The 12,230-nt window shown below is 38.7% G+C and overlaps 1 protein-coding gene across 2 annotated transcripts in view; it reads left to right on the top strand.

Moving 5' to 3' along the window:
* Window positions 1–12,230, top strand: part of LOC138001338 (integrator complex subunit 8-like) — a 46,780-nt gene that overhangs the window by 20,790 nt on the left and 13,760 nt on the right. For both annotated transcript variants that reach the window (XR_011123217.1, XM_068848007.1), the window contains exons 8-15: window positions 2,763–3,092; window positions 4,517–4,603; window positions 5,225–5,392; window positions 6,571–6,828; window positions 6,970–7,067; window positions 8,663–8,744; window positions 9,451–9,550; window positions 10,902–11,038. Coding sequence is in view for 1 of the 2 variants with exons in the window: in XM_068848007.1 (XP_068704108.1) it covers window positions 2,763–3,092; window positions 4,517–4,603; window positions 5,225–5,392; window positions 6,571–6,828; window positions 6,970–7,067; window positions 8,663–8,744; window positions 9,451–9,550; window positions 10,902–11,038 (1,260 nt within the window). In the remaining variant the exon portion in view is untranslated. The remainder of the gene's footprint in view (window positions 1–2,762; window positions 3,093–4,516; window positions 4,604–5,224; window positions 5,393–6,570; window positions 6,829–6,969; window positions 7,068–8,662; window positions 8,745–9,450; window positions 9,551–10,901; window positions 11,039–12,230) is intronic.

Here is a 12,230-nt window from a genome sequence, read left to right as displayed (position 1 = left end):
TTGCCAAATTTGCAAATTCATCGTCGAACTCGAGGATTCCGTTGTTCGCAGCCTCTCTGTTAGTGATGTCCTTCAAGGGTCTGCCAAGATGCCCTTCACTAGCCGTGCTGCCTGGCAGGCTACCCAGCTGGAGTGTCCACACCTCCGGAGAACACACTCGCACCTTAGCCAAGGTACCCGACCCTCTAAGAAGGCGACCAAAATTATTGATGTGAAACGCTACCTTAAGGATGTCGTAATCGCCGCTGACGGCCTTCTTGTTGTGCGAGACCATCAACCCTTCCAACCCCCTCGTGAGCGCCTGGTTGTCCCTCGCTCCGTCTTAGACGGCCTATTAACAGCTCTTCACATCCGGTTTAGCCATCCGTCAAAGTACCAAACAAAGCGTCTCTTCAGCCGATACTTCTTCGCTCTAGACGTTGACAAGGCCATCGACCTTGTATCTTCTCCCTGTCACACCTGTGAGTCCGTGAAGTCAATCCCTAAACACTTTCAGCCCCAGTCAAGCATGGAAGCTCCTCGGTCCATTGGCGTCTCATTCGCTGCTGATGTTGCTCGACGTCACCGACAATTGATCCTCGTACTAAGAGAGACTGTCTCCTCGTACACTTTAACCACCCTTGTCAAGAGCGAGAAACATGAGGATCTGCGCAACGCCCTCATAGTCTTATGTTCCCAGCTGCGTTCCTTACATGATGGCGGTGTGACAGTCCGTGTTGATCCTGCCCCTGGTTTCTGTGCACTTGCCTCCGACCCAATTCTCCTCTCCCACGGAATTACCTTGGAGATCGGCAGAGTCAAGAATCCAAATAAGAATCCCGTTGCAGAGCGTGCCATTGAGGAGCTTGGTTTAGAGCTCCTCAACTTGTGCCCTGAGGGAGGACCCGTGTCTGACGTCACTCTCGCCCTAGCCACGGCAAACACAAACTCCCGCATCCGGCGTGATGGCCTCTCGGCGCGGGAGGTCTGGACTCAACGCGACCAGCTAACTGGCGAACAGCTCCCCATAGTTGACAGACACCTCATCCTTAGTCAGAATTACTCCCGCCAGCAGAATCACGCATCCAGCGCAAAGTCTAAGGCTCGTGGCCGTACCAACCGACCCTCAGCTGCCGTCTCTGTCGGCGACTTAGTTTTCTTGAAAGGTGACCGAGACAAATTGAAAGCCCGTGAGAAATACCTTGTGGTCTGCGTTCGTGAGGACCTCTATTGCGAGCTCCGGAAGTTCACCACCTCCCAGTTTCGCAGCAAACTCTACTTGGTGCCTATGTCGGAATGTTATCCAGTGGCTCCGACAGTTTTAGCTCTGTCCCCGCAGGGCCCCATTCGTGGCCTTCTTAAGCCTTCCCCATTTGACTCTGATGATGACGCCGACCCCGTTGGTCTACCTCCCAGACAGCCCCCTGTCCCTGCACCTTCTCCAGTGGTTACTCAGACTCCCGCCTATGAACAACCCACGGATCCGCAACACGTGCACGATGTTGACCCCGTTCAGGAACTTCCTCCAGTACCTGCAGCCATTGTCCCACCACCCTGCACCCCATCCTCTTCTCTAGACTGCCCGGTTCTTTCGCGTGCCCCACCCGAGTCTGCTGCTGTTGTTCCTCCCAGGAGGTCTGGCCGTCATCGAAGCGCCCCGTTTTGGCAAAATCAGGACTGGGACTTAAAGTAGTTTGCTCGGTTTTTGCGTTCTTTCTAGTAACACTAGTCCGTGCCCTTTCTCCTTCCTGTGGTAATTTTATCTTACTCGTTACATTTAGAAGGACAAATCTAAGGGACCAGAGACTGCACCCGTTGTGCGTATACCAGTTTAGTTTCGGGTTCACTTTCAGCGTCGTTTTTCTAGTTCAGCCTCTGTAAGTTTCTACATTTAGTCGTTTACTTTGCACGCATATTCTGTTTACTTCTGTGCCTAGGTGCCACGGAGAAAGCTAGGAGGCAACCACGCCACTACGTTATTTACGTTGTACTCAGCGGTTGTTAGCGGCTGCGCAGGCTCGTCTGATCGTCCGATCCTCGTGCTAGTGTTTTGCTTCTTGTTGTCGTTTATTAAACCTTCGAGTTAACGCAGTGTTTCCTCTTTATTGGCGTTAGGTAAAAGTAAAGAATCCGATCCCACCAACACGTTGGCCAACACGTCGGCCTATCACGTTTTCGTTGTTCCTTATGAAGTTGTTCTTGCTTCCAACTGAAAGAAATAACAAAGTTCTAAAGAGTATGTCTGTAGTGTGTTGACCAACATGTTGGTAGTATGTCGACCAATGCGTCGGTAGGTTGTCGGCCAATGTGTCGGTAGCGTGTTGGCCGACGTGTCGGTAGTGTGTTGGTGGTATGTCGACTGACGCGTTGGCCGACGTGTTGGCCGACGCATTCGTGTGATCGGATTCTTTACTTTTACCAGTTTTTAGGCCTAAGGTTAGCTTTTATGAATGTTTAGGATACTTTCTGTATTGGTAAAACAATGACCTGTGACCTGTGTTTTGTGCCTGCCGCCAGTTTTTTGGGTGTGTTTACCTGCTCAAATTGAGTTATAAGAGGAAGTAATGTTATCCCTGTCAGTGTTTAATTACCATTTCACTATAAAAATATTGGGTTGAAAAACTATAACTCAAGAGGTCTTATATGTTTAACTTCTCATGATCAGAAGGGTGTCTTATCTAAGAACCTTTATTTAACAATTTAAATGATCACAACAAATTTTCATTGTTGTCTTATTTAAGTCGTGTCACCTCTCATGTTTTCAATTGCTATTTATTTAACAGCTTCAGGAGCAACTTCCCACTGCTATTTGCATTCTTGACCAGGCCCTCCTGATAACTGAAGACATGCCTCTCCCAACAGCGCCTTTACTTTCTGAACCAAGGAAACAAATCACTGAGCAAGAGAGCACATTCACAGATGCTGAGCCAACAAATGATGGCATTTCACAGAACAATGGTGGCGATATCAACAATGAAAACAAAGTGGAAAATGTGGTGGACACCGAGAATAATGCTGAGGAGTGTAACAATGCAGTGAATGTCAAGCAAAACATGGACATAAGCACTGAAGAAGAGGTTTACAAAGTAAAGAAAGATGAAATTGTTGCTCAGGTGTGCACTTGCATAAATTTAGAAAATGTGGCATTATACATACAACTGCTAACCGAGCCCAGCATTCGCTTTATAGTCATGTAAGAGGTGATTACTTTAAATAGCACTTCAATCTGTTCATTAATCTTGTGTTATAACAAGAAGAAACCCTAATCTTTGTCATATATTACATGCATTTTGCGCAATATTATTATTATTATTATTATTACTATTATTATTATTATTATTATTTCTCCGATTCGCAATCTTTACTATTCGTCTATTTTCATCTGCAGTCCCCTACGTATACAATGTACGTACTTGCACTCAACTCACAAACAAGGTTCTGTTGAGACATGGCACGTGCTTTGAGTTCACTTTTATGTCTGTTTTCCTCTTTCTGGCCGAAATGAATTTATTTGCATTTTAATTATTTATTGAGATGCTTCCGTAGAAACTTCCTTAATTGAATACTCTACATGTAGGTCAGAGAAAACTTAAGTTTTTTTAGAGTCCGCTAAGATTGATTGCGAAAAATGACAACAGCAACGACAATGCAAGAGACTAATTTGAAAGTCCATTTGCAATTGGCTCCCTTCACACAGTAAATCCCACCAAAGTGGCTAACTTTGTGGCCATGTTCGAAAGAGTTGCCATGTTTTGTTTGCATGGAAGTCTGAAACTCTACCGCCCCGCCCTGTTCACATTTAACTGACAGTAACCTGGGTTAAATAGATATCATTAACTGTGACTGGGAAATTGTCAATGTGTGTTAACCTGGATCAGCATCACTAACTTAAGTTAAAAGTCAGTTTTATAGTTGACTCAGTGATTACCATTGCTTTAATTCTTAAATTTTAAAAAGTGAGTTAGCAATGCTACATCGTTCCGTGTATCAAACTTAAGAGGTTACTACTAAAACAGAGCAACTGTGCCTCAGTTAAAATAAAACTGATTGCTCTTTATCCTGATTTCAGTTAGATTGATTGATTGGTTGATTGATTGAGAAATGCAAAACTTGTTTAAACATAATTAATTTTTATGTAAAAATTGCAAAACATTGCTCATAATCATCTCTGTTTTCCTTTTCATCTTGCCCACCACATGGCTTGAATGGCCCATACCTTTATGTACATGTAATGGCCTAAACTTTTCAAAGCCAGGGGCCATAGGCCCATTTGTCTATTTTGCCTTCCCATTCCGTGAGCATGTTTGACTCTGTCATCACTAGTGCAAAGTAAACTTACATTTATATTTTATTCGCTCATTGAGCAAAACATATTGGTTTTATACCTGTTTGTTTTTTAGTAGCTTCAAACTAGAAGGAGAAGGACCAATATTTAATTATTTAAAACTGTGCCAGTTGTTTCTTTTTTTTGTTGGATTTTGTTGCGTTTTTGTAAGTATCCTTTAATGATCAATCTTTATTAATTTTTCTGTGTCAGGTGTCTTTTGATTTGGGAACTCTATATTTCTACCAAGAAAATTTCCAACAAGCTGTGAAAATGTTTGAGAGCTGCAAGAATGCACAGGTACAGTTTTCCAGTTGCCACAAAAATAATGCACAGTCAAAGAATGAATTAATCTTAAATGGCAGAATTGTGACAAACTCATACTAAGATTGGAGTCAGCTTGTAAGGCTATTGGTATGGGTGGCTCATCCATTGGCCCTCTCTCTTTCTTATTCCCACAAGAATCATTTTTATTAATTTGATGACATTTTATTTTAGCTTTATTTTACAATGACCTTGTTTGAGGGTTAAGCGATAGCGTGTGAGCAAGGTCTCCAATTAATTAAGCAGGATGATGAGTGGGACAGGGTAGGGCCTGCTTCCCTTTGGAGAGCTTGCACGCAGGCTAGGTTAGTGAAAAAGCCCATACTACTGTAAATGGTTGGTGGTGTACTGAAATACTGTTTTAAGATATGAAGTGTTTTTTATCATCATGCCAATTCATCCCTTGTTTCATTGAAATGCTTAATGTTCCTGGTGAATGGTATCCATGAGCACAAACTCACCAGGATTCATTTTGTGTTGACGGATCATTGACTTAACTTTCAAATTTTATAACAGGTTTGTTTTCAGCTTTGCTTTGTTTATTTAAAATTTCTGTTACAGTAGTGATTGTTCGATTTTCTGCCCACATTGTTGCAGTGCTCTCAGTCCTCATTTTACACTGTGAATGAGGATAAGTTATCAGGCTACTACATGGCTTGCTGTGGATTAACTGGCCTTCCTCCATCAACAACTAGAGCACCTCTGGAAGAAAGCAAATCTTCTTTAATTATGAGACTGGAGCAATGCAGACACTCTGGTTACAAGGTGATTGTAGCTACTTACTGGGTAAACCATAAACCACACTAAACTGTTAGAGCCATAGAGGTTGATTTTGTGGTAACTTGGTCTAGAATCGTATTAAAGCTGAACCTTTATAAATTCAATATTAATGTTCAAGTAACTCAGTTTTGTGCTGTAAAAATTGTCCGAATTCAATTAAATACCAAAGTTCTGCTTAAAACAAATACAAGTAATGTCAAAATACATGTACATGTATTGATGAGAACCCACTTGATGACCTCAACTTACATGTAGCATGGAGTGAGCTAAGAAGGAAATGACACATAACAAACACTTTTTCTAACATGGCAGCTTGAATTCACTCTAGAACCTTAAATTTTTAATGTCCAAGCCGCAAAACACCCTGACGCGTGACAAACATGCTTTTCATGCAATATTTCTTCAATAAAATGGGCGAGTGTCGTCATGGAGTCGTTGTTCATGATAGCAACAACAGCCTCAACAACCAAGTGAGAAGTAATAATTATTCTTCACAGTCAAGTGATTGGTAGTGTTACAGTAATAAATGATTGAGTCTGATCCTGTCAAGTTGAACATATGAACCAAGGCATTAGCTCACACATCAGTGGATTGTCTGTTGTATAAATAATACATGTATTTGTCACTTTATGGAACAAAATGAAGTATCAAAAAATAAATAGACATAGGTGTGTATAATTTTCAGTGGATTGTGTATTCAGTACATGTACATGATTATATAATACTGTTTATTATAAACTGGATCATTGGATAATGCAATTCTAGAGTTGTGATTGATGCTCAAATTGTGATCATGGGTTATGAGCCATTATACCATGATCTACAAACACGGCAAGCATACGCGTGATTTTTTGGGCCTTTTTATTTTTATTGTAGTCTAGTTTTCTATATTTTGGGGGCATTTTTAATAATTTAATTTAAACAATTATTCCACTCGCGCTTGTTGGATGTGAGATGATTATAGCCAACTCGGCACTACACGCCTCGTTGGCTATCTATCATCTCATATCCAACGCGTTCTCATGAAATAATTGTTAAATATACCATAGAGATGTGAACTCTGTAGTCTTGATCTCTTCTGTTTATCATTGTCCCAATTGAGTAGTACTTTAATAGTGGCTCAATAATACATACTGTAATTGTATATACCCTCTATCCATCAGGATGTTATTGCATTGCTTCTGGAGGACAACATCTCATTTGAACTGCCCTTGGAGTACAGAGAATGTCTAGTCACTGAATTAAAAGCCCCGAGCCGAAGAATGAGTGATGACAGTGAGGGTGCCATGAGCATAAGTCTCGACTGGCAGGTTTTGGTTTGTAATGTCATCAGGGATGTTCTTGAAGGCAGACCTACAAAGCCTGGTTTTTTGTTATCACTGCAGAATTGCTCTCAACCTCAGTTGGACTGTATTTTCTCTGTAAGTGATTAGATGCAATAAAAACAATATTATTATTAATTAAATTTTATGAATTTTGTCACTTTGTTCTCTATTTTGATCATCCTTTATAAAGAAAACTGTTTAAATCTGAAACTTCTTCGGTGTTTACTCTTTTTCCAGCTTTGTCTGCAATCCTTATCAAGTACTAGTGATCAATGTTTTTCAACCCCAAGTATAAGGGAAACTAAAAGGTTTAAAGTCCTGAAATCATTTGTTCAGTAAGTATCAGAGATCGAAATGTTAATAATGGAGATCCACAACCATATTATTCTATTGTAAACTGCCTAGTGTATAGAAGTGTATTGTTTTACACATGTATAGTCTGCCTCTGATCAGTAAGATATGCAACAGTCGTCTAGGAAAGGGGACCCAGTGTAGTTGAAATGAAGACTACAATCGTAGACAAAACTGTTGGGAAGGTTAGCACTTTTGACGTCTTCATTGTTTCTCTCCCCTCCCCCCTCCTTCCATGTTGTGCAAAACTGAATGGTTTCAGTGGGAAATTGTTGAGTTACCTTCCAACATTGAATAGGGGAAGGGGCGCTATGTAAGAGAAAGTGAAACTATTTCTTTTGACCTTTAACAGAAGCTGGTTGAAATACAGCTCTTGTGTGGTTCATTTACATAACCTTCCCAACTACTTTTGTCTATTTTTGATGGAGTCTATGTAATTGCTGCTGCACTGAGTGAACCTGAACCACCTCTCCAATTCTCAGGTCTGTGCGGTTCATTGTTTTTGAGTTATTTGTCAAAGCGTTTCATGCAACTTTATAGAGTTTTGTATGGAGACGCCATGTGGTCCAAAATATGGCAATTGGTAATCAACTAAAACGTTTGGAGTTCATTTTGCGATGAAAACGCTTACTTCTCGCTCATGAGATTAAATACACATTTTTGTGTATGAACACATCTCCTTATGTACTTGAAAGGCTCAAACTGCTGAGATTCATTGGGATAGACTTTTTTTTTCTACCAAATTTGAAATAGCTTGTGTAGTCACACAAGCTGAAAATCCGGAAATTCAAAATTGCTGTATTTTCGAAAAGGACAAATGTCACAGAACTGGAAACTTTTAAAAATGTTTATTTCTAGGTCATATTCAACCTCAATAGATAAAAATTCAGAATACCTTGTGATTTAATTTTTTTTAAGAATTTGATGATCTCACTGTGAAAACCATCTATTGTTTTCTTTGTTCTCTCAAGTGGAATCCAGAAGGAGGTCCAGTTGGGGTCCATGTTTTGTATCATCCCTGCTCAAGACCTATCAAAATCTCCCTCCATTTTCACGCATGAACCATCGTTAAATTACCGCAAGAACAATAATCTCCCTTTCCCTCTGCAGCATTTCTACCATTTTGGTAAACTAGTTATAAAAGTCATATAATGGAGTATTGATACAAAAGGATTATCTATTTAATAACCAAAAGATCATTGTTAGTAGTGAATGCAACAAATTAAGCATTTGCCTCAGTTCTGTCAATAAAATCAGATCTGTGGTTGTTGTGCAAGCTTGGATAATTTTTTTTTTAGACAACCGCTTAACCTGTTGTGTCCTTGTCCAGATTGAAACTTATAAGGCAGTTGAGGAGTCAATAGTTTACATTGTTAGTACAATGGTCTTAAATTTGCTAAGAAATTTGTATTAATGAACAAAATGACCAGTATCACGAGGTCACAGGTTCAAACCCCGTTGAAGTCCTGAATTTTTCAGGCTTCTCTACGCAATTGCTAAAATTGCATCCATAATTGCAAGGATCATAGCTTTACTTAAAATTATTATTTTTGATGGCATGTTTTATTTAATATTCTAGATTGGTTTCTTGCAATTGTGAACGTGTAAATGATTGGGAGATCATAAGGAACTCAGATGCAAAAATATTCATAGAGGAAGAGGTATTGTTTGCTTTTTCATTCAATTTGTTGAAGGCACCTCAAATTTAAAAATTTAATTTCGAATTTATTTACCATACTTCTTGAAAATCTTCACCCTTTGCTTTGCTCTGTGTTTTCAAAAATATGTTGATTATATTTTGCAGGGGCGTAGCAACCATTCATGCACATACATGTACGCACTTGCGTACCTCCAAAATCCCAAAAAATAGAATATTTTTATTTTATTTGTTTATTTAATCTGTAATATTCCTGTCATAAAAAGAGGAACCTAGACCTTTTCCTGCAGCCACATTAATTTTACTGTAATAATTACTGATGACTAATACACTAGTCTAATAATTATTTTAATTATACACTAATCATAATCAGTAGTTCCAAAGGTTGACAAATAAACAAAAAAGTTACTGAATAGTTAGCACTTTGTCATGCTTTGATTTATGAAAATTTCCCCCGGAAGACATAGGAAATGGCATTTCCGAGACCTAAAAATAAAACTTCTGGGGGAGCTTGCACCACTTGAGACCCCCCAAGAGGCTTGTGCCTTCCTGTGCGTACCTTAACGAAAAACCATGCTACCCCCCTGGTTTGGAAGGATGTTGAGGTTTGGTTATTATTTTTCTCTACTGTTTTTAATGGTTTTGTGATGGGGAATTCATTGGCTGTTTCTGTTACGGTATACTGTTTGTTTTTTTATGTTTATTCCCAGGATGAAGCCATGGATGTGAATGAGTCTGAAGATAACTTGCCCACTTCTCAACAGAAGTCAACTTTACATACTCCTGTACTCAAACCATCAGCCAGAGAAGGTGAAATGACTGAAATACGTCAGACTGGAGTCAAACCTATCACTTTCAACAACAATATTATTACTAGATGCAATACTGTAAATAAGGAAAAGAAGTGACTTAGAAAAACATTTGACAATAAACAATTGTGACAGAGCATTTCTTAAAAGCATTCTAAGATCTAAAAAGCTAAAAAGCTGTATAAAACGTTGTCAATTTATATTGACCTTTTTAGCTTTTTAGATCTTAGAATGCTTTTAACAAATGTTCTGCCGCAATTTGTCAAATACTGAAAATAGAAATAATAGCCTATTACAGACTGAAGTGACGCTATGATCTTCGCGGTTATGAATGCAGTTTAGGGATTGCGTAGAGAAGCCTGAAAAATTCATAACCTCATAACTGCTCAACAAAATGAGCACTGTGATTTATAGTTGATCCTGAAGCTTGATCACATGCCCCTGATCAAATGTATCGTAATGTATCAAATGTATCCCAACTGGATGCATGTTGCCCATGCCAGCTAGAGGTTTTGCTGCGATTGTTGAAGGGAAAGTCTAAAATTTATAACAAAGCACTTAATGTCTGGTCCCTCGGGAAACTAGTCTAAGTTTTGTTTTCCCTCAAGTCCTAATGTTTCCCTTGACTTTGTCTCGGGAAACATCAGGACTCATGGCAAAAACAAAACTATCTGTTTCTCTTGGAACCATTAAGTACATTAAGTGTGTTATACAGTACCTACCAAGCTTAATAAACATTTCCATTATCTTATTAAAGTTTAGCTTCCTGCTTAGAACAGTAATTGATTGGAATAATTTAAATCAATCACTACAGGTTGTTCTTCAAATCCAGATCAAGGGACTGAAATCCCCGGGGGGACTCTAGTCTTGAATTCGTTTTTTATTTAGAAGCTACTTCTTTATCGTGTAACCTACCTAATAAAAGCAGATAAACATTGCCTTTAACATTGGTCTGAACTAGGGAAATAATTATAAGGCAGGTCTGCACCAGGGTATTGATTTAAGGGTCAGGTCATAAATTGGGTATCAAATTTTTGGTCAGGTGATAAATAGGGTAGGGAAAATCGCAGACTTTGGTCATAAATAGGGTTAGGGTTTGGGAAGCGGGCCGCACACCCCTACCCAATTTTCCGGGGAGTACCCCCCCGGGCTTAAATACAGTAAATCCCCAGAGCAATGATAATAATTATATTAATTAAGGTGCTACTTACGTCTGCGATTGTCTTATGGAGGTACATGAAGCACAATAGAATACACTGTACATGTAAGTGAATAATATTATTGACAGAAGTTAAATCACTTCTATTTTTAATACTTTACACTGTATCTTACATTGTCATGTGCCATCTTAGCTGCAGCAGGAGAAGAAAAGAAAGAACTTGAAAAAGGCTTCCTTTGTGATAAGCTAAGGCACTCTGTGGACCCTGTTGAGATCAGCACACTTGTGGAACAGCTGCAACAACTTGACAAAGGACAGCGAGTGTCAGAGGTACGTGTACTAGCAGGTTATTTGTATATCTGTGTTTTCTGTGAAGGTTGCAATACAAATAAAAGAGAGAAATTTAATTGAAACGCGAAACACTGTCGCACTTAAATTATTGATGACCAGGAGTATTGAGTGTGAAAAAGATATTTCTTTTTAGTTTTCCAGTTTTTCAGTTTATTTGTTCTTTTATTAGCTGTGTGACTTACAAATTTTAAAATATACAATGTACAGTAGAAAGGTACACCGTCCAGCTCTCAGATGGCTTGATAGCTCAACTAGTAGAGCACTGCACCGGTATTATTGTCAAGGTTCAAATCCTGACCAGCCTGAAATTTTTAGGCTTTTCTTTAAATTCATTATATAAGTAACGTTAATTTATAATAACTGCGATAATTAGCATCTTACTGTAACTTGATTCTCTCTGCAGTTCAAATATATATGGCTTTCCTACACGTATATTACTTTAGGTAACTTAATTTCGTCATTCTATAATAAAATGTTTATTATCCTCTATGGGCTCAATATGAACTCACATAATGACCAGTTCCCAGATGGCTTTATAGCTTAACTGGTACAGTGTGATCTAAGAGCATTGCAATTGTATTGCAGAGGTCAGGGTTTAAATCCCATTGATGCCTGAATTTTTCAGGCTTTCCTTTCATTACTGCTCAAGTAGTGTTAATTAATAACTGCGATCATGATCAGCATCTTAAATAGATAGGTACTCTGTATTAAATTATATTGTCATGATTTTGTGATGTCCTTTGTTTTTCTTTAATTAAATTAGAATTTATGTCTGGTTCAAATGTTTTCAAACTAGTTCAATTTTGATTTTTCCATGGTTTCAAAATTAAATCAAAATCAATTGAAATTGAAATGGACCAGATTTTAAAAATTTTTAACCAAAAAAAAATAAAATTGAACGACAATGTTCTCTCCATTTTAGCCGGCCATTCTCTTTCTTGTTGTTTTTGTAGATTGATTCAAAAAGCTATGCCTTCCCTAATTTGCTTTCTTGAGCAGTACTGTAGAGCTCTTTTTTTCCTCACAACTCACTGCCATTAAATTGCCCTGGAAAATCGTGAACTATACTGTCTTACTATTGAATAATAATTATTGTTTGAACTCTGTAAGTGGTATCATCTGTACCCCGTATTTTATATAAGGACTGTCTAGAGCTTTATTTTAATTTATA

This window comes from Montipora foliosa, chromosome 1 (assembly GCF_036669935.1).
Source record: "Montipora foliosa isolate CH-2021 chromosome 1, ASM3666993v2, whole genome shotgun sequence".
In the NCBI taxonomy this organism is placed as follows: domain Eukaryota; kingdom Metazoa; phylum Cnidaria; class Anthozoa; order Scleractinia; family Acroporidae; genus Montipora; species Montipora foliosa.
The sequence above is the reverse complement of the archived record's forward strand: the minus strand, read 5'-3'. Positions and strand labels throughout refer to the sequence as shown.